Source organism: Sus scrofa, chromosome 12 (genome assembly GCF_000003025.6).
Source record: "Sus scrofa isolate TJ Tabasco breed Duroc chromosome 12, Sscrofa11.1, whole genome shotgun sequence".
Taxonomy (NCBI): Eukaryota; Metazoa; Chordata; class Mammalia; order Artiodactyla; family Suidae; genus Sus; species Sus scrofa.
Genome location: NC_010454.4, coordinates 33,884,393 through 33,911,669, shown reverse-complemented (window position 1 = coordinate 33,911,669; position 27,277 = coordinate 33,884,393). Strand labels below are relative to the sequence as shown.

The window sequence follows — 27,277 nt, the reverse complement described above, 5'->3', positions numbered from 1 at the left end:
TCTGCCCGGTGGCAGTCTTCAACCAGAGTTAAGTGGGCAAAAGGCCAAACCAAATGAATAGACTCAACCACACAACGTTTTTTTTTTGTTTGTTTTTTTTTTTTGTCTTTTTGCCTTTTCTAGGGCTACACCCGAGGCATGTGGAGGTTCCCAGGCTAGGGGTCTAATTGGAGCCATAGCCACCGGCCTACGCCAGAGCCACAGCAACGCAGGATCCGAGCCGCGCCTGCAACCTACACCACAGCTCATGGCAACGCCGGATCCTTAACCCACTGAGCGAGGCCAGGGATCGAACCTGCAACCTCATGGTTTCTAGTCCGATTCGTTAACCACTGCACCACGATGGGAATTCCAACTGCACGGCATTTTAAACTAACAATTACTACCTCTTTACTGCAGCTCAGGGAAGTCATAACTTGAAATGTTGAGAGAACAAAGTTGGGGCAGATGAGTGAGCCCCTGGCACTCACTATATATCCATCCCTCGGCGAGCAGGAGCCAATCAGATGGGTCTGGAGAAGCACAGGGACCACACGGGTCTGCCCACCAGCAGCCATGATCAAAGCCAGTGTGTGAGCCACTTGGCCTGCCACCTCTCCCCACACAGCAGGGACCCATCCCACCAGCAGGCTTATCAGCCCCCAGCACCCTTGCACTCCGAGCTATTCCTTCTGTCTGCATGGCTCCAGGCTTGCTATCCCTTCTCATCCTAGCTGAGATGTCACCTCCTCAGGGAGGGGTTCCCTGATGGCTCAGACTCGTTACCATTCCTTATACAGGCCCGGAACGCACCTCATCCTTCTATTATGATTAATTACCTATCTGCGTGATGAGCGGTTGAATGGCATTTCTTTCACTAGACAGTTAAGGCGGGTAGGGGCCACATGACAGTTAAGCACTGTCACCCAGAGCTGGTCCTGGGCCAGGCACGCAGTAGCTGCTCTAGGACTGTTTGCTGTTACATGCCTCCTGCAGTCAACAAGGCCCCTGCCTTGGCTCCCATTATGAAATCACTGGTCTGTGCAGCCCCAGGCCTGTGTGTGCAGCCCCAGGCCTGCGCTTGGCATCTGGGGAGGACGTAGCGGCCACACCTTTGCTCTTTGGCAACTGACAAGAGTGAGCGGGCTTTGCGCCACACCTCTGTTTTCCCAGGAAGAAAACCAGTTCACTCTTCCTAGCATGGAAAGGCTATCCAGTGAGACGCAGAAGGGGGGGGGGGCACTTCCGGAAGAGATCCTCAAAAGTCTCCCATGTGATGCTCTAAGGAGTTGATATTCACCATTTAAACCTCAAGACTGAAGTCCTGAGTTCTTTCCCGTGGTCTACACAGCCTGCCTTGGTGGAGGTGGGACCAGCAGGAGATAATGGGTTCAACTCCTTTAAGGTTTGATTTTAAAATGTGACGCTATTAATCCATTTGGAGTTTCTTTTGGTATACAATGGAAGACCACATACAATTATTTTTTAGAGCAAGAATGTCTCTAGTCAACCAAGAAACAATTCTAATTAAAACAATAATTTCTTCATAGTAATTAAACTCGTACATAGAAATACATGTAGTTTAGGCTCTTCAACCTTTCCTATCAACAGGTGCTTTCCTATATGCCACACTATTTTAATTACTGTAGCTTTGCAGTATGTTCTGATATTTGGTCAAATGCTCTTTTATTTCTCATTTCTCTTTTTATTTTTTAATTTAAAAAAGTTACTTATTTTTTGGCTGTGCCCTCGGCATGCGGAAGTTCCTGGGCCATGGATCGAACCCAAGCCACAGCAGTGACAACACCAGATCCCTAACTTCCAGGCTACTTGGGAGCTCTCTCATTTCTCTTTTAAAGTTTTTTTCTTATTTATTCTCACGTGTTTCTTCTTCCAGATAAGTGTTGAATCATTTGGCCAATTTTTAAATCATTATAATAAGGAATTTCCTTGAATCTCTGCTAGAGCGAGAAAGTTAAGAATTAACATCCCAGCTGTTCTGAGTATTCTCATGGCATCTCCATTTTTTAAAGTTTGTTAAAATAACGTTACCTCCCTTGTTATTTCCTCAGACAAATAGATACGATTCTTTTAAATAATTTATACAGCCAAGAGAAGTTCTATAAATTTAAAACTGAGCCAGGAATGATTTAAACAGCAGCAAATTTGAAAATACATAAAGAGCTTATCAAACAATATAGAAGAGGGACTCTTAGCCAAATCAAATGAAACCCATTAAAATGAGACAGACCGTGTGCCTGAATGGAATTTTACCATTAACTACCATTTATCCCATTTAATTAGTATTTTCCCGACACACAATAACTTGCACTAAAATACCGTTCTCTCGCCTTGAAATTTCTAATTATTGTTGCGACCCACACCATTACGCTTCTCCACTGCTTTCTCCATCTTTCATGCCATTTAAGCAGCAAGATTTTCAATTATCTACGCAGGACGGACAGAGATACCTTTAAGGAAGGGGCATAATATGCAACTCAATTGCTCTAAAAGCCAGGAGAGATCATTTTTCGTCGGAACAAACACACTTTGTCTTTCATCATTTTTTTTTTTTTTGGCAAATAAAGAATAAAACAGGTTATTTAAGACATCCATTTAAATGCAAATTTTGATATCCCAAGAGAAAAATGTTAATCATTGAAAGAGACAGGATTATCGGCCACCTTACTACATCCCCTCCTCTTGCAAGTTTTAGAAAATGTAGCTTCAGCTCACCCAAGGGAAGACAGCCAGGAGTCCTTAGGTCTTTAAGGACTCCTGGGAGGGAGGGCTTAGGCAAAGACTGTAACTTTTCCTTCTTTGGAAAAGGAGAGTGGAGGAGTTCCCTGGTGGCTCAGTGGGTTGGGGATCCGGTGTTGTCACTGCAGGGGCTTGGGTCATTGCTGTGGCTCAGGAACTTGCATATGCCATGGGCACAGCTAAAAGAAAAAAGAAAGAAAGAAAAGAAAACGGGAGCGGAAAGGATAAAAAATACCTCGTATGAGCCAGGCATGGACAAGATGCCCGCCTATCTATCTATCTGTCTGTCTGTCTGTCTATCCATCCATCCATCCATCTAGCTAGCTATCTCTGCTCATTTAATGGTCACAACTGTCTTTCAAGAAAGATTATCATCCTCCTTTACAAATGGGGAAACTGAGGCTCAGGCAGGTGAAGCAGTTTGCCCAGCTGGAAGGTGACCTGGTCCCCAGGGTTCGGTCCAGACTCACCCAGCATCCCCATGCCAAGCATGAACGCATCCATGGTGTAAGGCAGTCCCCGGGCCCGGCCTCTTGTCCCAGGTGGGAACATGACTTCCTTCGGCTGAGCTTTCTTACATTCTACCTGTTAAACAGAAAGGCGAACAAATGAGATGCAAATGAATTCCATGTAAATGTCAAATGCAGAACTGATCTGGTTACCAGCTAAGTTATTTTTAGCCTTGCTCCTTACTCGCTGTAAAAATAGCCGTGCCGCGTAAATGGCCTGCAAAATAAATATTTAAGAAAACACACCACTTGTGCAAATCCTGCTTCAGAAAAACCTACAAGGATGAGATGGGGTTTGGAGAGGCGGCAAGGACATCGGCTGAAGATGCACGGGTATTCGGCTGGAGCGCAAAATGAAACCGGCGCGGAAGGCAGGAGAGGGGAGGAAGCGGACAATGGTCCCGGGATGCGTCTGTGAATAATGACAGAGACAGTAATAATTTGTCATGATCATTTGGCCCTTGACACGTATATGCATTCCTCTCAGGCTCCATCAGGTCAGAGATGCTTCAGGTCAAGGCCATCTGATCCTATCTCTTCTTAAACAGACAGGCTCCATTTCAGATGAGAAAACTGGGCATCAGAAGGCTTGGGTAACCCGCGCTAAGCCACATCCCAGCAGTGCAGGCCCGGAAGCTGGATTTTTTAAATTTCTAGGTCAGCAATGCCACCATCTCCCTAAGACTGCCCCAGCCACACTCCTTGGGAAAGTAATACGATTAAGCATGGATTACTGGTTCCTCACTTTGCAGCGACGTCTTCAAGGGGTTGCTAATCTTGCCTTTCTGGTTCCCCCTCTGCCTCCAAAATTTCTTAATCCTATTCTGCTCACATCCAGGAGTCATTTCTATAACAACCTTAAGGATACAGAACACAAACCCCAAGAAGGAAGTGAAATTGTTGCTTGCTGAAGTTCCTACGCTGTTTTTACTAGTATTCCTTAGGCTCTTGCTCAGCGCTTTATTTTCGTTTACAGACAGACCTAACACGTATTGGTAGCTGGTAACCAATCCCACTGCTGATGAGGCTGGGATGATGAAGGGCAAGGCAGGAGTGCTTAAAGCAGCAAAAACTATAGCATGAAGGCCTGATGGGGGGAAAGACATGCATCAGGTTTTTCTTTTCTTTTTTCTTTTTTTTTTTAATTTCCTTTTTAGGGCCTTACTTGTGGCCTCTGGAAGTTCCCAGGTTAGGGGTCGAATCGGAGCTGCAACTGCCAGCCCACGTCACAGCCACAGCAGCGCCAGATCCAAGCGGCACCTGTGACCTACACCACAGCTTGTGGCAACACTGGATCCTTAACCCACTGAGCAAGGCCAGGGATTGAACCCACATCCTCATGGATACTAGTCAGGTTCTTAACCTTCTGAGCCACAATGGGAACTCCGAGAATCGGGTATCTTCTTTAAAAAGCAGTCTGAGGCCACATGGAATAGGAGTCAAGACTCCACATAGCTCAGAGTTCCTGTTGTGGTGCAGCAGAAACAAACCGACTAGCATCTATGAGGAGGGGGGTTCGATCCCTGGCCTTGCTCAGTGGTCAGGGATCTGGCGCTGCCATGAGCTGTGGTGTAGGTCACAGATGAGGCTTGGATCTGGCTGTGGCTGTGGTGTAGGCCGGCAGCTGCAGCTCTCATTTGACCCCTAGCCTGGGAACTTCCATAGGCTGCAGGTGGAGCCCTAAAAAACAATCAAACAAAAACAAAACCCACAAAACTCCATACAGCTCAACATCTGCTGGGGATGTCACTACCACACAGAAAATTACTATTGCTCATGGCATGTTTGAGAGATGAAGGCAAAAATTAAACTGTGGGCAATATCCTTTGTTTGAAAGGGACATACATGGGCTATATCCATTCTGGAGATATTTTCATTCCAACTACTTCAATTAAAAAATATTTTAGTGCTTAAGGCAAGGGGGAAGCTTTAATTCCTTAAAATGTTAACTTCTCTTTCTTCAAAGATACCAAGGACCACACATGCTTTGAAAAAGTGGACGGAATACATCACCATTTACGACTGATGTATTCAATACAAAGAATTTTTATAGATTAAGAGGAAAGAGATGGGCATTGCCAAAGAAAAACAGATAAAGGACACGAACAGGCAATTGACAAATGGCTACCAAAGAAGCAGGAATCCCCAAACGAGACCTATTTTTTGCCAACCAGACTGGTCGTGATGAAAGGATTATTTGATGTCAAAGTCTCTGAGAGTATGGGGAGCAGGAGGGAAACTGGTATATATTTCTCTGGAGGGCAACCCAACGAAATAGCAAAAGCAACAAGTGTACACATCCCATGACGAGGTAATCCCACTTATTGTAATTTATCCTGTAAGAATGAGGCTACGAGCATTAATTAAATATATATATTTAATTAAATATATATATTTATAATTTTTTTTTTTTTTTTTTTTTTTTTTTGCTTTTTAGGGCCACATCCACGGCATATGGAAGTTCCCAGGCTAGGGGTCAAATCAGAGCTGCAGCCGCCACAGCCACACCAACAAGGGATCCGAGCCGCATCTGCAAGCTATAACCACAGCTCACGGCAATGCTGGATCCCTGACCCACTGAGTGAGGCCAGGGATCGAACCTGCATCCTCATGGAAACTAGTTGGATTTGTTTCCGCTGTGCCACAATGGGAACTCCCTGTAATTTTTTTTTTCTTTAAGAAAGGAAATACCTTAAATGTCCAAGAATAGGGAGTTAGGGTGGAGTTTGGTTCATCCAAGCTGACTGAAAGCTATGCAGATACAGAGAAGCAAGCTTACAGTAACACACAATGGAAACCCTTAGTCCTGGGCAAACTAATTGCAAGAGGGGGGCTTCTGGACAATGAATAAGTACTTAGGAGTTTCCTGGTGGCCTAGTGATTAAGGATTCGGCATCATCACTGCCATGGCTTGGGTTTGATCTCTGGCCTGGGAACTTCCCCATGCTGTGAGGGTGCAGCCAAAAAAAAAAAATATTTTTATCTTACAGGGGAAAAATCTTAAAGCAATCATACCAAAGTTGTCTTAGAGTGACTTTGTTGGCTTTTTAGGGCTGCATATGGAGGTTCCCAGGCTGGGGGTTGAATCAGAGCTACAGCTACTGGCCTCCACCACAGCTCATGGCAACGCCAGATCCTTAACCCAGTGAGTGAGGCCGGGGATCGAACCCGCTACCTCATGGTTCCTAGTCGGATTTGTTTCCACTGCGCCACGACGGGAACCTCAGGGTGACTTTGTTCTTTATTTCCATTGTGCATTCTGTCGCTCTTGTTTATCCCCCACATCGTCTGCTTTGGGCCTTATTACTGTAAGTCAGGGAGGAGAGGTGATGCAAATGACCTAAATTCATCAGACCTGGGCCTTTTCGATTTCGCTCGTAAGCCGGGGTGACGATGTGCTCCTGAACGCCCCCATCCCATCCCTGGGACTCAGAGGCCCTCATTTGCAAAGAGCCTGCCCGAGCCTGGAGAGAGGGGTGTGATCCGCAGAGGCAGACAGACAATTATGGAACGCCAACACCGGGATCTGGAATAATGCAGTCACCAGCTCACTTGCTAATAGCCCTATCGGTGACAATCTACTGCACTGTCTTATGAAAACCTGCTGCCTGTTTCTAGGCAACCTGATCAACGAAAATTTCAGGTTTATACAATTTTCATTTAGGAAACATAAAGGTTAACTGACTGTAATGGGAGTATTTTAAACAAACCCACCTACTCTTCCTCTTACTGAACAGGGCTGGCAGCTCCGCTGAGTTCTGCTCTGTCTGGGCCGGTGCTGTCTTGGGCAGCACCCCCTGTGCGGGTTCTGTCAACCACCCCCCCACCCCCCACCCACACCGTGTCAATGGTGAGTGCTCCCGGAGGCCAGGGGCCGTGGCACACGCACTCTCTGGGGGACCTCCCGCTCGTCCTGGGCACTTGAGTGACAGGCAAAGGCGGCAATCGCACTAGGGAGCCTGGCCTGGGCTGGCCTGCACGGAAGGCTTCTCGAAAGATTTCTGGGGACCGGGAGGCCTGTCCTCTCAGCTGCCACCTCCTCTGATGAGAAGAGCATACAAAAGGGAAGAGAGCATAGCTGCTCTCTGCCTGTATCTTTGCGTCCTTGCAGGGGGCCAGGGGCTTGCCGAAGATGGAACTATATTCTTTACCCATCAGACTGGCAGAAACCTCGTCTCTCCCATTGGACTGTGAGATCTCACAGAAGGGACGAGGGTCCATCCCGACTGCCTGGTCTCTCGGAGATGTTCCACAGGGCAGACCATGCACTGACTTACAAGCTTGTCAAGGTCAAGGAGACCCAGTCTACTTAATGCCACGGTGCTGAAGAACGGAATGCACCTAGTAAGCCCCAGGTGGGGGCAGGGGGTGGGGGAGCAGACACACCCAAGACAGGGCCCTGCCTCAGAGGCTGCCCGCTGTGGGAAGAGCAGGTTCTGCTAATCTGTCACATCCTTCAACCTGCCCCTTGTCACTTCTGGGCTGCTGGCCTCTGCAGCCTCTTGAGTCAGCCCACCATGGAGCCCCCCCAACCCCTGCATCCCCCCGCTGGGTCCTGGGCAAACCAGAGAACTCAGCATGGCACCAGAGCTGTGGTTAGAATCACAACAGGGGGCGGTGGGGGGGGTGCGGGGCAGGGGGTTAGGTGGCAGGGACAACAGCAGCCCCTCTCTGCAGCTCCGTGATGTGGTCCTCTGGCTCACTTTTCTGCAGCTATGCAACAAACTCCCCGGAACTTGGTGGCTCCGAGCGACAACCCATCATCTTTCCTGCTCGTCTGAGGGCTGACCAGGCCCAGCGGGGCTCTGGCTTGTGGTCGCCCATGTAGCTGCGGTCAGACGGTGGCTGGGGCAGGAGCCAGAGGAAGCCTGCCTTGGAGGAGGCCCACGAAGCCTTCTTCCCTCACCCGGCAGGTGGCGGACGCTATTTCGGCCCGGACCATCCATCGTGGTTTTGTGACATTGGTTTTCTCCCAGCGTGGGGATGAGTCCCAAGAGAGGGTGTCCCAGGGAACCCAGGCAGAAGTTCCCGTCGTGGCGCAGTGGTTAACGAATCCGATGAGGAACCATGAGGTTGCAGGTTCGATCCCTGCCCTTGCTCAGTGGGTTAAGGATCTGGAGTTGCCGTGAGCTGTGGTGTAGGTCTCAGATGCGGCTCGGATCCCGCACTGCTGTGGCTCTGGTGTAGACCAGCGGCTACAGCTCTGATTAGACCCCTAGCCTGGAAACCTCCATATGCCAAGGGTGTGGCCCTAGAAAAGGCAAAAAGACAAAAAAAAAAAAAAGCTGCCCAGCTTCCCATAACCAGCCTCTGGAGGCACACCGTCACTTCCATCGCCTTCTGCTGGGTACACTGGGCCAGCCTGGATTTGGTGTGGGAGGGGAACACGCGAGAGCGTGAATGCTGGCCACAGGGCCACCTTTGGAGACTAACCACTGTGTGTGATCTACAGAGAGCAGGGAGCAGACAGGACAGCGGGACCCTAACCTTATTTATTTACTTATTTTGCTTTTTTAGGGCCGCACCTGAGGCATATGGAAGTTCCCAGGCGAGGGGTCGAATCGGGACTACAGCCGCTGGCCTACACCACAGCCACAGCAATGTGGGATCCAAGCCGCACATGCGACCTACACCACAGCTCATAGCAACACCAGATCCTTAACCCACTGAGCGAGGCCAGGGATCGAATCCGCATCCTCATGGATCTTAGTCAGGTTTCTTAACGGGTTGAGCCAGGAAGGGAACTCCCAGGACCCTAACTTTAGAAATAACTCCAAACATATAGAAAAGATGCAAGGACAGCACGAGGAACGCTGCAAACCCTTGACCCAGAGTCACCTGCTGTGAACATTTTGTGGCATCTGCTTTCTCATTTGCACACTTTGTCTCTGTCTCTAGGTATTTTTTTTCCTGAACCATCTGAGAATAGGCTGCGGACAATACACCAGGCATTGCCTAATCATAATGACATTTTTCACATAGTAATACGCACAGTACAGTTAGCGACTCCGGGATGTTAACGTTTCTAAAACACTTCTATCTAATCTGCCTTCCATGCTCCTATTTTGCCAGAGGACCCAATGATGCCCTTTACAGCTACGCGGCCACCTTACAGAACAGGAAGCCGAGGCCCGGGATGTGACACACGGTGCCAGTGGCTGCAGAACCATGAGTGGTGGGGCTGGGTTTGAACCCATGCCTGCCTGGTGCCCTGGCCCAGCCACGGCCGCAGGTCCCGTGCCATCCTGTCTCTAAGGGAGAACGGGCACTGGCATTGCAGATGGTGCTGAGACCTCTGTGGGGACAGCTTCCCTGCTGCTGCTCTGAGAGGCCGCCCTTGCCCAGCTAGCCTTCAGCCCTTGCTGAGTCGAGCTCCCTGATGGGTACCTTTTGGAAGAGGCTGGAGTCTGAGGAGGACGCCAAGGTCTGGAAAGTAAAAAGGGCTTTTGTTCTTCCTTGGTCTCCACACAAACAGCCCTAGTCAGCACGTGCCCCGGGGCGGGGAGGGAAGCCTGGCCTGGCCTCGGTGTGGGGAAACCCAAGCCCTATACCGGTGGCCTTGACCTACCACCCAGGACAAGGATGCTCTGTGTGGCCTGAAGAGGCCAGTGTTTGCAGCCTTCACTTCTCCCCCCCACACAGGTCATGTGAGGAACGACTGACTCCTGGAGGGAGAGAGGGGCCTTTTGCAAAGGGTAAAAGTCCACTGCTGCCCAGGGAGATAAGCCTGGCCCATCTGGCTGGCAGGAGGGGGAGGGAACAGCTGTAGGGCAGGCTTCTCGGGGCAAGGGAGCGCTCAGGGGCACGGTTTCTGCTGTGGGCACCGTCCTTCTGTGGAGCTTCCTGAAAGACACACAGATGCCTGACCACCAGCACCTCCTCGGCCTCAAGCTGCACCCCGGCCCCAGCCAGGTTCTGGGGGGCTCCAGGCCAGCAACGCCTTCTCGGAGGCCCCGAGCTGACCTCTCCTCCGGTCCTTAGGCTCTGAGCGGAAGAGGGGATGGCACCCCAGTGTAACGATCCCGGGGTCCTGCCTCGAGCCAGCTGCTCCGCAGTCTCTCCAGGGAGGCAGGAGGGGTGGGCTGCACCCCAGAAACCACACACAGCTCCCCACAGCGGCAGCTCCCATCCCAGCCTTTCTTCCTCCTGCCTGCTGTGCTCTCCTGCCCTCTCTGCCAGTTGCAAGCCTTTCCCGAGACTCCAGGAGGGCGGACCCTCTGTGGGGTGCTCGCCCTGGAGGAACGTGCAGAGCGAGACCGAGCCAAAGACCGTCCCGCCCCGTGCACAGTGCCTGGAAGCGGCTACAGAACGTGCTGGAGACTGTGCGGCTGCTGCCAAGTGACGATGAGGGGCCTCTGTCCAACGATCACAGGCGGGGGCAGCCAGCACACCCTGAAATCCTGGCAGCTGCCCCGGGGAGCCGCAGCCCTTGACTCCAGCGGGGAAGGGCGTTGGCTCTCCTGCCACAGCCACGTCTCACCAGCGCCAGCTCTCCTGCCCTCCGCAGACACGGAGAGGACCCTCGGCCTGGCCAGACCGGCAAGTGAGTGAGGGGAGGTCTCTGGCCCATCCCCGCCTGCCTCCGTTTCCCTGACATCTCAGTCAGGCACTGCCCTGGCAGACTGGACCAGGTGTGGCCAAGCACCAGAGGACCCACCTGTTTGGGAGAACTTGTCCTATTGCACCGCCAAAGGGGCCTCGCAGATCGGGGGCCCCATGGAGTCTAAGGAAGAGGGGGTTCCTGTGCATGCGGAAGTAGAAATGCCAGCCCGGGAGGTGAAGGCAGCCAGCAGAACCTTCTACCTTCAAGGGGACATGGGTTTGCTTTAAGTGGTCCAGACTCATCCGTGAGAAGGACTAAGCATCCTGCAGGACATAGGATCTTTTTTTTTTTTTTTTTTTTTTTTTTTTTTTGATCTTTTTAGGGCCACACCCATGGCCTATGGATGTTCCCAGGCTAGGGGTCGAATTGGAGCTACAGCTGGTGGTCTATGCCACAGCCACAGCAACACAGGATCCCAGCCGTATCTGCGACCTACACCACAGCTCACGGCAACGACAGATCCTGAACCCACTGAGCGAGGCCAGGGATCGAACCCGCGTCCTCAGGGATACTAGTCAGGTTCGTTATCGCTGAGCCACGATGGGAACTCCAGGACACAGAATCTCGACGCCCCCTCTCTGGTCAGCTGAATTACTCTGGGGAGGCAGGAACACACTGTTTATTGAGCACTCATATGCAAGGCACGGTCACAGCATCCTCGTGTGTGTGTGTGTGTGTGTGTGTGTGTGTGTGTGTGTGTTCTACACTATATGATGTAGAATACAGGTACATGACACACACATGTAACACAGAAAGCACAGTGCCTGGCACACAGGAGCCCTCAGAGGAGGCCCACTGTTCTCAACACCCTCATTAATTGGCTCCTGGTTTCCTCTGCGAATTGGCCTGATTTACTCGGAGGCCACAATAGAAAAGGAAACGGAGGCTTCAAGGAAGGATGTGCCCAAGGTCACAGCGCCAAGTAACGACACAGCTAGGCTTCAATCCTAGGTTCCCCCGATTCCAAATCCTTGTCCCCATGTCTAAGCCTCTGGCCAGCCTTTCCCTACCTCCCTCTGTCCTGCCCTCCAGGCCCCATCCTAGTTCTAGAATTAATTTCCCCCCCTCTTCCAGAACTAATTTCATCCACTGCTTCCTTGCTCAGTGTTTTATTGAAGTCAGCGATGGCGAAGTGGAGGAGATCAGAAACCAATACAGTTCACACCCCCCGTCCAGCGGGCAGGGCTCGGCGTGGGCACAGAGGTGAGTTCAGGATATCGCTTTCCCTTGGAGGGGTTCGGGGTCTGAACAAGGAGGTGAGAGGAGCTGGTCCCCAACTCCACCCCAACACGTGCCCCTGGGTCCACCCTGCCTCCCACAACAGCCAGACCGGAGAGGGGGGCCTTGTCCTGCTGTCCAGCCTAGAGGCTAAGGCTCCTGGTGGCAGGTCTCTGCTCCACGGCCAGCTCTGAGCTGGGACTAGCTGCCCGATGTCTCTGTGCCTCAACTGTCGCATCTGCAAAGCAGAGTAACAGGAGCGCCTGCCCCGCAGGGCGGCAGTGAGCTAAGAAATTAAACCAGCTAATCCCGGAGGTGCTCGTGCTGGATAAAGTTGGCTGGGTCACACCTGACTGTCCTCCACGTGGAGTCTAGGTGTGAGCCTTTCCAGGTGACAAAGCCAGCTCCCATCTGTGCTTAAAACGTAAATCCCAAGCCTGGGAGCAGAGTGGGGGGCGGGCGGGGGGAGTGCCTTCTTCCCAATAGATCCGGGCCGACTGCTTCTGATTATCTTCCCAACCTGCTGGCTGGGCAGGCCCCTCTTCCTGCTTTCATCAGCAAGGTGCGCGAGGGAGCTTCCCAGGTTGCACTATTTGGGGAAAAAGCTGATGGTGGCAGCAGCAGCTGTTCTTTTTATTTCTGGAACCTGCAAGGGCATTTCAAAGTGAAGAGAACCCTCGGCCTCCAGCAGGTGCTCAAGTCCTGCCACAAGCAGCGCGTTTACGCCAGTCTGTGGTGGGCTCTGCCAGAGACCCTGCCTGGGCCTCACTTCACGGCTCAATTCCCAAGAGAAGAACATAAAAGAGGGGCTTGAGCATTAGCGCACGTCCCCAGGAAGTCTGGCAGCGCAGGTGAGTGGAAGGAAAAGCAGGAGCCAGAGAAGGGGCAGCCTCGTTGAGGCGTCTCCACCCTGCAGCCCATGGGTGGTATGTACGGGGAGGCAGGGGCAGCACACGGGGCAAAGCTCACAGGCCCTGGGCACAGGGATACTGAGAAGGATGCTCCGCTCTTCGCAGCCCCCTGCCGCGACCTCACCAGAGGACAGATGAAGGGCAAAGGAGCCAGCACTCAAGCATGGGGGAGGCCACCTCCCTGCAGGCCAAACTGCTTCTGCCTAAAGAGCAACAAACATTTACCACCCAACCCCTGCAGCCTCCCCTTCCTCCCCCCACCCAGAGATCCCTCTGGGCGAGCGCACGGAGCTGGTGCACGAACGGCCTGTATGGATGCCTATGTGCATGTGTGCGATGGGACGCGGGATGGGGTGGAAGCCCTCCCCCCCTCCCCTCTCCCACGTAAACATGAGATTCATTTATTAAGTGCCTCTCTGGCATTTCCCTTTTTTTTTTTTGCCTTCATCCTGCTTGTTTAATACTGCATTTGACATTCTCATTTTATAAATGGTAACAGAAGCAGAATGGATGGCTAAAATTAGCTTACGAGTGAGAATGATGCTACAAATGGGACGGTGAACACAGAAGCCTAGTTAATCTCACCCACACTACCCCACCCCCTGCCCCTCACTTTTGGCAGCTCCAGGGCTGAGGAGGGGCAGCTGGAGGAGGGGACGCCTGCCAGGTCACTGGGGCCTGCGAGGGGGGCAGCACCCCCTGCCAACCCCAGCCTGGGGCCTCCGTGGACCGCATGGCCCAGCATCACAGCCCCGAGTCTCAGAGACCAACCCAGGGCCCTCCTGCTTGCTTGTTCTCCTGCCCCTTTCCACCCAGAAACCCCCATTCTAGGGGTTCATCCCTCAAGTCGGCCTCAGCTGAAGGTGGCAGGCCTGAGACCCCACCAGGCTTTGACCTCAGAAGTGGAGTTTTCAGAACCAACCTCCCCAAAGGATGGTTCAGCCCAAAGCCCTGAGTCAGCTTCCCTGGGACCGAGAAAATCCCATGTGCCAGAGTCCCTTCTGCTCTGCCCAAAGGCTGCCTGCCTTCCCTTCTCCTGCAGGACCACTGACAGCTGGAGCATCCAGAACACCCACCTTGGAGTTCCCATTGTGGCGCAGTGGTTAACGAATCTGACTAGGAACCATGAGGTTGCGGGTTCGGTCCCTGGCCTTGCTCAGTGGGTGAAGGATCCGGCGTTGCTGTGAGCTGTGGTGTAGGTCGCAGACGCAGCTCAGATCACTCGTTGCTGTGGCTCTGGCATAGGCCAGCGGCTACAGCTCTGATTAGACCTCTAGCCTGGGAACCTCCATATGCCGAGGAGCGGCCCTAGAAAAGGCAAAAAGACAAAAAAAAAAAAAAAAAAAAAAAGAACACCCACCTCACTTCCTCCTGCCCTGGAGACTCAGATCTGCCCAGGTGTGCATACTGCATCATACTGCCTATGATCCATCCAGGACCACCTTACCTTAGGACTACATCCTGGTTCCATAAAATGAGTCTAAGAGTAACGACAGTGACAGTGATGACAGCAATAGTAAGAAGACCTCTTGCTTAGGTAGAGCGTGCCATGGCCAGGTAAAATCCTTCCCAAGCCCTCGGTCCAGCAGTCTCTATGGGAGGGGCCACACTCCCTGTCTTACAGAGCGGGGGCCCAAGCACAGAAGCCGAGTAACTTGCCCACGGTCACAGTGAGTGGCAATCAGTGGCCACATCGTGGGGCCTTTGGCAGGGGCACCGCTGTTGGGAAGGCCTCTCCGGTTGGCAGCGGCCCACTCGGAATGTTCCTTCACTCCTCTCCTGCTCAGCTCTTGGAGGCCCCTAAGAACGGAGGCACTGCTACTTTCTGCAGGCTGCTACCCAAAGCCAGGCATCTGTTTGCTGTCCCCTCGCACGGTCCCCTCCCTCCAACTAGTGAAACTGCTGACTCGCTAGGAGTGAACCTGGGTGACTGCTTTCCTTGGATCCATCGAGATAAGCAGGCTGCCTGTGCGACCCTTGAGACCAGAGGCTGGAAACTCTGGCCCACGGGCCAAACCCCGTGCCTCTTGCTTTTGTAAGTAAGGTTTTATTTGAACATACAGGCCCACCATTTACAGGTTATCTGTGGCTGCTTTTTGCACTGTGACAGCAGAGTTAAGTAGTTGTGGCAGAGACATGGAACCTTGGAGGCCTAAAATATTTACCATCCATATTTATCTTTACACAAAGGTTATTCATTCATTTTTCTTTCTTTTTTGGCCACTCTGCGGCACATGGAGCTTTCGGGCCAGGGATCAGATCTGAGCTGCGTTTGTAATCTACACAGCAGCAATGCTGGATCCTTAACCCACTGTGCCAGGCCGGGGGGGGGGGTCAAACCTGCAACCCAGCGCTCCAGAGATGCCACAGATCCTGCTGCGTCACAGCAGCAACTCCTACCAAAAATTTATTGGTGTACGTCTGGCTTAGGCCAAATGGAGAAAACTTGCAGTTACTAAGCGGGTTTTCAGGAGGGCTGATTTCTTCAAGGCTACGAGATTACATGCCCGACAACAGGGCAGGCCAAACAAACCCTTCGAGGGCCAGGGACTGAACTGGGACTTCCTTAAGCTGCCAAGGGCAGTGGCCATCACCTGCTCCATCTTTTGGAGGGGGAAACGGGAACAGACAGGTGGGGTACTCGCAGGGTCCCAGAATAATCAGTGGTGGGTCTGGGATTAAGGCGAGGGCTCACGTGTTCCAAAGTCCTGGGTGCTTTTAAATGACCCAGCAGATCTCGACTTGGGGACAAGGACATGTGACATCACTTGAAGATCCAGCCCATCAGCCAGTGGACGAGCCTCACACACCTGCAGTCAATGCTCCGAGACCCCAGTCAGAGGGGAGACCCTGGGCAGCTGAGAGCTGCTTCCTTGGGAGGAGGTCTGGCCTCCGACCATGCAGCCAGTGTGCAGTGGTGCCCGGAGTCCCAGGCTGGCCAGGCTGACCCCGCTCGGGCCCCTCACTCCTGGGGCCCTTCTTCCTGACACCGGATGGCTGATTTATGACCCAAACTCCCCCGCTATCTCACTAGCAGTAACTCTCGCTGGTGCGTCTCAGACTTGAACGTGCCTACAAGTCACTGTGCATTTGTCCAAATGCAGATTCAGATTCAGTACATCAGAGGTGGGGCCTGACACTCTGCATTCCTAACAAGCTTGCAAACTGCTTAGCAATTTTCATCAATGGGGTCACCGTAAAGGAACAACAACAGCAAACTTTTTGAAAGGAATCCTATACTAACCCTCATATACAGCAAATAAAAACTCGTCCTTATCCTCACCAGTCAGATCAATCCAGCGTTTTCAAAATGAGAGATGTCTAAGGTGGCGGCAGGGTATAGCGGGAGGAACCCAGGGCTGGAGCCAGAATGACACAAGTTCAAACCCCAGCTCCGCTCCCTCGAGCCATGGACTGGGGAAGTCCCTCCAGGATGACTCTCAGCTCCAGTGGCTCCTCTAGGGCACAATGGCCACACCTGTGTGTAAACTGCTGTCACAGTGCCTGGTGGATGCCGAGGCCCTGCTCCGGGTCAGGGGTGGGGAAAGGCTTTACCCAAGGGGTCCCCACCAGGCACCTTTATTTTTTTCCCAGGCTAGGGGTCGAATCGGAGCTGTAGCCACCGGCTGCACCACAGCCACAGGAACATGGGACCTGCGACCTACACCACAGCTCACGACAACGCTGGATCCTTAACCCACTGAGCGAGGCCAGGGATCCAACCAACCTGCGCCCTCATGGATAGTGGTTGGGTTTGTTACCGCTGAGCCACCACGGGAACTCTTTTATTTATTTAGTTAGGGTTTTCTTGTTTTGTTTTGTTTTGGTTTTTTTTTGCAGACACCTTTCTAACTGTACCCCAAGCCCTCACCTGGAGTCACCTTCCTCTTGACTCCTTTGAGGTGGGGACTGAGCCAGGCCTCTGCGGAGGCCCAGGGCAGGTCTCTGTCAATTCCTGCCTCCCTCCCTCCCTGCAGCTGCCAGGAGGCCTTGGGAGGCTGGGCTGGTGACTAATCAAGCAAATGTCCCCGCTGCTTCAATCAGGGCCGGTGGTGGGAGGGTGGCATCGTGACTGTGGAGGGGCCCTGCCTGGTGGTCACAGGTGCCTCCGCGTGCACATCTGTGTGTTTACTGAGAAGTCAAGCTGGCGCTTGACTCTGATGGTGCCAGGTGGGAGGAAGGGGCTGAGGCATGTGGGTTGGGCCCTGAGCTCAGGGTGGAGGCCAGGCCCTTGGCTCACCTGCCTCTGGGGGTGGGGAAAAGGCCTGGGGCCAAAGGGGACTCTTAGGAGCTTGGCCCTTCTTCCCAGCTGAGAATCTGGGCCTGCGTGAGCCCATGTTCTCTGCTATTCTCTCTCTCTCTCTCTTTTTTTTTTTTTTTTTTTTTTTTTTTGGTCTTTTTTGCCTTTTCTAGGGCCGCTCCTGTGGCATATGGTGGTTCCCAGGCTAGGGGTCTAATCGGAGCTGTAGCCGCCAGCCTACGCCAGAGCCACAGCAATGCGGGCTCCAAGCCTCGTCTTCGACCTACACCACAGCTCACGGCAACGCCGGATCCTTTCCCACTGAGCAAGGCCAGGGATCGAACCCGCAACCTCATGGTTCCTAGTCAGATTCATTAACCACTGAGCCACGACGGGAACTCCATGTTCTCTGCCATTCTCTTGGGAGAATGTGGAACCATAGCATGGTTGACTGGGACGGGGTGGTCAGTGGCCTCGGAAGGCTGGAGCCCAGCGAGATGACCCTTCAAGTCCTTTACAGCTGGAGAAGGGGGACAGCCTACTGGGTACAAAGGTGAGCTCTGGACCTTAGGTTTGGGGGCTTGCAATCTGGTCGTGCTACTAGCTGATGCTGTGGCCTCAGGCCTCACCTTGCTCATCAGTAAAACGGGGACAAGAATTAGCACCCGCACCAGATGTGTGTGAAAATCAGATGCAATGCATAAAGAGAGCCTTCAGCAGGGGATGGAGTCAGCTCTCAAAAATACCGGCTATGCATGGGATCTCGGGAGGCGGGGGTGGGGGTGGGGGCTCTCTGCCCATCCCCCTGCCACCACCACCACGGAGGTGACCTCCTTAAAGCCAGACCTCTTTTGGGGACAGGGCAGAGTTCCTATGATCCTGGCTTCCCTATTCCCTGCCTGCTGCTGGCTATCCCGGATGTCAGAGAAGGGCCCTCATTAAAAAAAAAAAAAAAAAAATGCCCAGGAGACTGACAACAAATTAGCGGGGAAATGGCTCTGGGGCTGCATGTGGTCTCTCAGCTCATCTGTTATTCACCCTACAATTATTTATACAGGACCTACTGAGTGCCAGGCATCCAGGCACTGGATTAAGACTCAGAAGAGCTGGGAGTTCCTATCGTGGTACAGTGGAAATCAATCAGACTAGTACCCATGAGGATGTGGGTTCGATTCCTGGCCTTGTTCAGTAGGTTAAGGATCCCGTGTTGCTGTGGCTGTGGGGTAGGCTGGCAGCTGCAGCTCCACTTTGCCCCTTAGCCCGGGAACTTCCATAGGCTGTGGGTGCAGCCCTTAAAAAAAAAAAAAAAAGAAAGAAATCAGAAGAGCTGGATTCAGGTCCTGTGTTTGTGACTTAGCATCAGTGAGACCCCCCCGCACTCTATGACTATAAGAAAACGGGAGCGCCAGGTGCTCTGGGGGGCTGGGGGTGGGAGGCAGCTCTCTGTTCCTGCTGAATTAATAGAACGACGGCGAGACTTCCAGGAGATGTGTCTTTGCAGTTCTGCAGCCCGGTCCAGTTTGCAAAACACTCCCACGCACATTCTCACAAGCGCCCGTGTTCCTGCTTGGCGGTCTCCGAGTCTCAGAGTCTGCGAGCACTCATTTGAATTCTGTCCACAGCGCTGTTTAAATTCATTTCCTTTTCTTTGGGCCTCAGAAGTATAAACCGGTATCACTGAATCCAAAGCAGTTCAGGATTCAGGCGCCTCTACCGATGGGTTTAAATTCCACCCTTCTTCAGAGGAAGGGAGCTGGCTGGAGAAGCCCCGTCATTGATGACAAAGTGGACCATGGCAAAAGCTCATTTCATCAAGCCGACCCTGTGCTTTCACTGGTGGGAGCTCCCTCAGGCCTCAGAAACCCATGAGGCGGTCACCACCAGCCCCGTTACCCTGGAGGTCAGCGCAGTGACCTATAGCTGCCCTCTCCCAGCACCTCTAAGTTCCCCTGCAGGGCTTGTACCTGGTGGGGCTGGACTGGGCACCTGGAGAGATGCCTCCATAGGCTTCTGAGATCCTGACCACTCCACCCTCCACCCATTCTTTTTTTTTTTTTTTTTGGTGTTGTCTTTTTCCCTTTTCTAGGGCAGCTCCCTTGGCATATGGAGGTTCCCAGGCTAGGGGTCTAATCAGAGCTGTAGCCATCGGCCTAGGCCAGAGCCACAGCAACACGGGATTCGAGCCGCATCTGCGGCCTACACCACAGCTCAAGGCAACGCCAGATCATTAACCCACTGAGCAAGCAGGGATCAAACCCGCAACCTTATGGTTCCTAGTCGGATTCGTTAACCACTGCGCCACGACGGGAACTCCTCCACCCATTCCCCTTGTCTACCTCCACTTCTGCTTCTTCTCTGTCTCTTTTTTGGCTGCACCTGCAGCATACGGAAGTCCTGGGCCAGGGATCGAACCCCCACCACAGTGGTGACAATGCCAGATCCTTAACGGCGAGGCCACCAGGGAACTCCCTCTTCTTCCTCTCTTAAAGAACAAGTCCTAGCCCCAGATCCAAAAGAAAATAGAAACCTCCCACCAGGCAGTTACCTGCACCTGCACCTGCCCCAGCAGACCTCCACCTGGGTGGAAAAGAAGGTGACACACGTGAAAGGTTGGGAACCACAGCTGCAAACCTCTCTGGCTTCAGGCCAGCCCACTGGTTATCTTTCTGGGGCCGAAACGCTACCTTCTGATTGTCCTCTGTGTCCCTTGGGGCTTCACTTCCCCGCCTCCTCCCCCAAGCTAAAACAACTATCTGTACAGTCCACCTGGCAGCCAGCAACTCAATGCTCCTTCACCATCCAGGTGGCCCTGGAGCATACCCCTGGGCCTCTGTTTCCCCAAGGGGACAGAGGAGGAGAAAGCCCTTTCCCAGTTGTGCCTGGGGATGCTCGCCAGGCCAGTCCACAGTGAAGGGCCACACATAGGCATCTGTGGCAGCATAGAGCAGTCTCTTGCTAGGGTCCATCGGGCCTTCCCGATGAACCATGAAGTCCTGGCAGGTCAAGCATGGAGGCTGCCAGCACCCTGGGCAGCCTCCTCCACCCCCCCTGCTGCCCAGGCAGCTCTGAGTGCAGTCTGTCAATAGCTGGCCTGGCTGGGACAGACAAGGCCTCAGGGGAACTGGAGGCAGTTTCCTTGTGAGCCCCCCTCTCTCTAGTTTTAAAAATAGCAACCGTACCCTATCCAAAGACAGAACTATCAATGGGAAGGGAGTGGAGAGCCTGGGTGGGGATCTGTGTTATTTCTATACCCTTATCTCCCCTGTACCATTTTAATGCCTGAGCCGACGCCTCCAACCCACAGGACTCGAAGAAACAGTATTTTCATTTGGGATGCATATGATGGCTAGGAACAATACGACCAATATTATTTTAGTGCCCTGGGAAAAAATTAGCAAGTCAAATATTGAATCAGGCCTGTAGCACCACATGCTAAGCAGATTGCTTTGATCTTATCCACACTAAAAGCTCTATTATTGAATTTAAAGTCGGTGAACACATATCAGACCAATATACAATGTGGCTCTAAATGCATGTTTCAGAAGCAAGGAATGTTTTGACTAAAGGAAGAAAATATCAAAGTTCAGCTGTGATGGAACATAAACGTGTTCTCTCTCTTCTTTGGGGGCTGGAGGCGCTGCTGGTCAACCAAAATGTTTGGGCTCTAAAGGACCTGCCGATGGCTCCAGGAACACCCACTGAGCTCCCATGTTTTTTTCCTGGAACCAACAGGAAGGGGGTTCTCACCCACCTACTCAATTTGAAAGAAGGAGCGAGACGTCAAGCCAGCATGCACATGGTATGGCGCCCTCTGGTGGCCATTTCCCTGGCACCTGGCTCCCCAGACCAATGATCCAACCCTCTTCCTGCTGAGGGTGCCCTGCCAGGACAAGGGACTCTAAAAAGCCAAAAGGAGGTCAGAGCAGCTGGTCATGACAGTAAAACTCTCTAGTTGATCAGAAGGGGAAAACACTGACTACCCAGCCGGACCCAAAGAGAGAAATACTTTGGGCGGTAAATAAGCTTCACATGGAAGATAGACCCCCTCGGAATCCAAGCTAAACAGCAAATGCATATCCTAAGCCAGGGGTCAGCAAACTATGACCCACGGGTCCAATCTGCATCCCCCGCCTGCTGCTTTTGTAGAGCCCAAGGCCTGGTTTTTACATTTTTAAATGTCCATCAATCAATCAAAATTGGTGACATGCGACAATTCCATGAGGTTTCAATTTCAGTGTCCCTAAACAAAGCTTTATTGAAACACAGCCCTGCTTACTCATGTATTTATCGCCTGCGGATTTTTTTGTGCTATAGTAGCAGAACTGACTACCTGGACTGTCCGTTGCATGGCCAGCAACACTGAAAATATAACCGTTTTGGCCTTTGATATAAAAAGCAGGTCAAATCCCACTGTTGACAAGGCTGAACCCTCAGTCTGGTCCCTGCCTCCCACCTTCTCGCATGATGGGGCTGCAGCATGGGCAGGACAAGGGGTGCCGATGGAGGAACGGAGATGTCACATTTCAGCGCAACCCCTACCCACTTACCATTTTATTATTGATTTCATGGAAATGAATCTCACAGACTTTCTCCACCACATCTTCATTCTCAAAAGTGACAAAGCCAAACCCTAAAGGAAAAAGGAGGACAGAGAGGAGAGGTGAGTTCAGTTCCCTTCGGCCCGCCCGTCTTCCTCGGATGTCCTGCGGGGTGACAGGCCCTGGGGAGGAGGGTAGGGAGATGGGTCCCCAGGAAAGGCCTCCAGCGCGAGGAAATGATTTCTAATTTGTACGGAGCACCCGTCTAACAGTAAGGAAAAGTTAATGATTTCACCCCCAGGAGGCGGGCGCCTGTGGTTTACATCTGCCCCGAAGCCAACAAGAAATTTACTTGTCTGTTATTGACAAGGGTCAGCGCCCGCGGCTGGCAGGCAGGAGGCCGGTGGGTGGGGGACCACGGTGGCGGGATCACCGCGGGGCCGCTTGCCCTTTCGGCGCTGGGCTGGGCAGCCCTTGGGTCGGCCTCCAGATGGAGGTGGTTATTTGTCCTTTTCTTCCTGAATGACTTCCTCTAATACCTCATCAGGACATCCTGAGGCCTGGAAGAAACTATTAAAAGTTTCGGGCCTCTGTTCTGCGCAGGCATCCTTTTTCTACTGCTGCTTCAAAAGCGCGGTGGATTTGGGGCAGTTTAAGACTGTTTGATGCCTGCTGTCAGCCCGTCAGCTATGCACTGTATTTACTCGGCTGGAGACCAGCTTTGCTAGACAAGCCACACTGAAGAATTTTGGCAGATCACCGCTGCTCAGCCTCCTGAGTGCCCCTTGCTACCCTCCCGCCCCTCTTGTTCTTCTCCTCCCGCCCCCAACAGGGGGCTCCAGCACGCTGCCCCCTCTGGGACCCCACTGGGTAGGTAAGTCCCGTTTTGACACCCGGACCCACTCACGGGACCGCATCCCGCTTCGGAGGAAACGATGCTGCGGTGACCACATGCAGGAGTGCAGACCCCCTGACGGGGAGACAGCAGACCTGGATTCCAGTTCTGACTTTGCCTCGAACTTAAATGTCATACCTGGGAAGCACCCCCCGCCCATCCCAAGCCTAGAGATTTGCACCTGCAAATTCAGGTGGTGAGACCGGACTGGAGGAAGGGGGTGCCCCCTCGGGTCACAACCCAGATCTCTGCTGGGGGCTGTCTGGCCTTCGGGAGACTGAGGGTGGAAGCCTCGGGAATGGTGCCCTCATCTAAGACGCAAGAGAACCCGATTTCCCTCTGCGCTCAGCCACAGAGGGTGCAAGGAAAAGACAACCATTCGTAAACCAGGAAAAGGGAAACTGGCCAGGCTGGCACCCTGGCCTTGAACATCCAGCCTCCAGAACTGCGAGAAATCCATTTCTGTGGTTTGTAAGCCTCGGTTCTTTGTGACAGCAGTGCAAACTGGCCAAGACACTGTCCTCCCCAAAGATACAAGCCTGGGTACAATGACTAGGAACATGAAAATCAGAAGGGTTCCTTTTGTGTTACGATAATTAGTGCTTCCCGTCTAGGAGTCCAAAGATAGATGCTCCCTTTTCAAGCTTCTGGGTCTCCTCTGGGCTCAGAATCTCTCACGTCTATTCTCTTCTCTGAGCTCCCAGTGAACCACCACCACCTTCTAAGGAAGAGCTGAGGATAGGAGCTCGGGCACCTGCACCTACATCGCAGCTCCAGGGATCTGCACGATTCCCCGGGAAAAGAATGGAGAAGGCCACTCCCTGCTCTCAAACAATTTCCAGTACAAAAGAGGGCCCAGTCAACCCCAGAATTCACAATCATTATTTTTTTTTTTTTGTCTTTTTAGGGCCGCACCAGCATATGGAAGTTCCTAGGCTAGGGGCCGAATTGGAGCTGTGGCTGCTGGTTTACACCACAGCCACAGCAACACGGGATCCGAACCACGTCTGCAACCTACACCACAGCTCACGGCAATGCTGGATCCTTAACCCACTGAGCGAGGCCAGAGATCGAACCTGCGTCCTCCAGCAAGCATGATCTTTATCATGATATACAATTAATTACCACATGCCAATCACCAGGCTGGTATTCCCAGGCTCCACAGCCCAGCTCAGCCCACCACAGATGCATAAAACGTGCCATGAAGGGGACATAAGCGTTTGCTGCATAGGGTCAGGGTGGGCATGTTTTTCCCAGTGTCATCCTGGAGAAGCTCTGTCCTTAGACACAATATTTTGTATAAAATGAGGCCCAAGAGAAAACCTTTCATGGGGTTTATACACCCCCTCCCTCTTCACTGGGTCTCTGCAGAGAGCGCTGCAACACCCGACCTTCTCGTTGGCCCTAGTTCCGCATGTTATATGCGGAGCTGGACACGAGCTGCACCCAGAGGAGGGTCTCTGAATGCTTTCTCTTTGGGTTCTGCTAGGTTGGCTCCTCAAGCCCTGCTTCAAAGGGGCCTGAAACCCCTCAAACTCTCACCCAGGCGGGAACCCCTGCAGCCCACACAGGGGGCCTGGCATTGTTTTGGTTAATCCCCTTCCTGGCCACCCTTTTAAAGCCCAGATCTTAGAAGGAGGGATTAAGATGCAGTGCCCTTCAAAAGGTCGTCAGGGAGGGTGAGGTGGCCTGGCAGAGGATGCAGGAATCTGTCAGCACCGGCTTTGAGGACAACGGCAGGGCTGGGCCTCATTCGCTCGGAGTCCCCAGGAGGCACAGAGACCCTGACACACAGAGTCTCGAGGCTGGCAGCTGAGGATGACAGGACGAGCCATTTCCACTCCTCCGGATGTGAGCACCTTGCTAACCCACGTCACTGCCTCCCGTCCAGACAGATTCACCCAGGACTTCCGGTCATGGCTCAGCGGTTAACGAACACGACTAGGAACCATGAGGTTGCGGGTTCGATCCCTGGCCTCCCTCGCTCAGTGGGTTAAGGATCCGGCATTGTGTGAGTTGCGGTGTAGGTTGCGGATGCAGCTCAGATCCCAAGTTGCTGTGGCTCTGGCGTAGGCCAGCGGCTACAGCAACGATCGACTCCTAGCCTGGGAACCTTCATGTGCCGTGGGCAGCCTAGAAAAAAAAAAACACACAAAAAAATGACACCCTCCGGCATATCACCCAACCTGCCAGCACGGAAGACGTAGATCAACAAGCAACGTCCCCCCCAGCACCACCCCCAACCCAGCCCCCCCCGCTCAGAGTACCCCCCGCCCCCCCTCCCCGAACCCTCACGTCTGACCTGTGCCACCTGGTCTCCTTTGTCTCGGAGGTTGTCCCTCTGGCCTGAACTCAGGCTGAGGCAACATGCAAATCCACATCAGCCAGACGAACAGCCAGAAAAACCACTAATGAGGTGACCATGCGAACAGCAAAAGAACACTGCACCAATGGAACATGACGGACTCATCTGAAAAAAAGTTTGCAAATGTAAAGAATAAGGAGATCCTGCTGAATAGCTCTGAGAACTTTGTCTAGATACTCATGTTGCAACAGAAGAAAGGGTGGGGGAAAAATGTAATTGTAATGTATACATGTAAGGATAACCTGACCCCCTTGCTGTACAGTGGGAAAATAAAAAAATTATATAAAAAAAAGTATGTATACACACAAGTGTAACTGGGTCCCCATGCTGTACAGTGGAAAAAAAAATTGTGTTGGGAAATAACAGTAGAAAAATAAGAAAGAAAGAAAAAAAAAAAAAAGAATCTCAAGAAGCGGAGTTGCTGTTGTGGCTCAGCAGGTTTAGAATGCAGCTAGTATCCATGAGGATGTGGGCTTGATCCCTGGCCTCGCTCAGTGGGTTAAGAATCTGGCGTTGCCATGAGCGGCGGTGTAAGTCACAGATGCGGCTCGGATCCAGCATTGCTGTGGCTGTGGCTGTGGCCGGCAGCTGCAGCTCTGATTTGACCCCTAGCCTGGGAACCTCCATATGCCGTGGGTGCGTCCCTAAAAGGAAAAAAAAGAAAATCTCAAGAAGATCTCATTGTGGATTAAGGCGGGCTCTCTATCCAACGGCAGGTGTTCTTACAAGACAGAACGGGGTGGTTGGGAGGGGAGATTTGAGACACAGAGGCGAGGTGGCCACCTGAAGTCAGAGGCAGAGACCAGAGTGATGTGGCCATAAGCCAAACAATGCCCGGAGCCACCAGGAGCTGCGTGGAGGAAAAACTGTCCTCCAGAACCTGCAGAGGGAGCGTGGCCCTGCTGACCCCTCGGCTTCAGATTCTGGCCTCCAGAACTGCTGGGAACACGTTTCTGTTGCATTAAGCCTCCCAGTTGGTGGTGATTTGTAAGGGCAGCCACGGGAAACTACGATGGCAAGGGTGCAGGTTTGGGCGGCCCCCACGCAGGAGGGTCCCTCACGATCTGTCCAGCCTGATCAAGCATGCGCTCGCCTGCCATGAAGCCGGAGGGTGTGGACCGATGAGGCAAACCCAACCCTGCCACCGGGAAAGAGCGCGAGTCGGTGCCAGTCAAGGGCGCCGCCCCACGAACCAGAGGACAGTGGTTTAACGTCACCCATCACCCGGCCGCTGAGCACATGTACCTGACCTGCATTTGCGCCCAGGGAAGTCTAGTCCCGAGGAGGCCACGGGTTGAGTTCACCGCCAAGCAAACTGTTTTTCTGCTGAAACCCACTCCCTCCTGGTCCACCATGCGGTAACCCCCTGAACCCCTCAGGACCCCGTCGCCCCAATTTCCCACTTTGCGCCACTGCTGAGAGACAGGAAGAGGGGCACAGAGCAGGGAGACGGGAATTAAGATGCAGACTGTTGCGCTACAAAGGAGGGGGCAGGACTCGCGGCATCATCTCCGCTTCTGACTCCCCGCTGGTCCCTTCCCTAACCCCACAGGACTCAAAAATTCAAGTATCACAAAAAATGATTTTCCTGATCAAAGGAGAGAGCCTGGATTTCCAAGGTGCCTAGGATGCATAACAATTCGGCAATGTCAAGACTCATTTGCAGTATTTTAAAGAGCTATATTGTTTCAACAGCCTGTCTTTTGGCCGGAATAGAGAACACAAAATTGATTATGTTTAAAATATGGATTTATTCCATTCGGAGAAAGCAAAGAAGCAATGAAACACTTAATTATCAATAAGTGTTATTCCTTAACATGTAATCATTTTTATCTTGTGGGTACATTATCATTTACTATGAATTAGTAATTCAGTGGTTAACAACCCCTTAAATACATTAAACTGAGGAGTGAAGGGCAGAAGGAGGAAGTAAGAAATTTGGGAGGGGTAGGGTGGTGGGTGGGAAAAATCCTTTTTTTTTGGGCATCAAAATCCTTTTGTTTTTGAAATTAATTTTTTAATACTTTTTGGGAGGGCCACAGCATGGAGTGTGATGTGTGAGCTCAGTTCCCAGACCAAGGGTTACCTAGGCTGCAAGCAGTGAGGGTGCCGAATCCTAACCATTAGACCACCAGGGAACTCCCTGAAATTAATTTGTTTATTGGGTAAAATATATGCAACATAAAATTTACCACCTTAACCATTTTCAAGTGTACAGGCTCATGGTATTAAGTATATTCCTGTTGTGCAACCATGTCC

At 52.3% G+C, this 27,277-nt stretch overlaps 1 protein-coding gene across 14 annotated transcripts in view; it reads right to left on the bottom strand.

Annotated features, from left to right (window-relative positions):
* MSI2 (RNA-binding protein Musashi homolog 2-like) overlaps positions 1–27,277 on the bottom strand; it is a 437,683-nt gene that overhangs the window by 63,176 nt on the left and 347,230 nt on the right. For all 14 annotated transcript variants that reach the window (XR_002336815.1, XR_002336816.1, XM_021066173.1 and 11 more), the window contains 2 exon segments: positions 21,768–21,850; positions 3,210–3,324 (listed from right to left, as the gene is read on the bottom strand). Coding sequence is in view for 12 of the 14 variants with exons in the window: in XM_021066173.1 (XP_020921832.1) it covers positions 3,210–3,324; positions 21,768–21,850 (198 nt within the window). In the remaining 2 variants the exon portion in view is untranslated.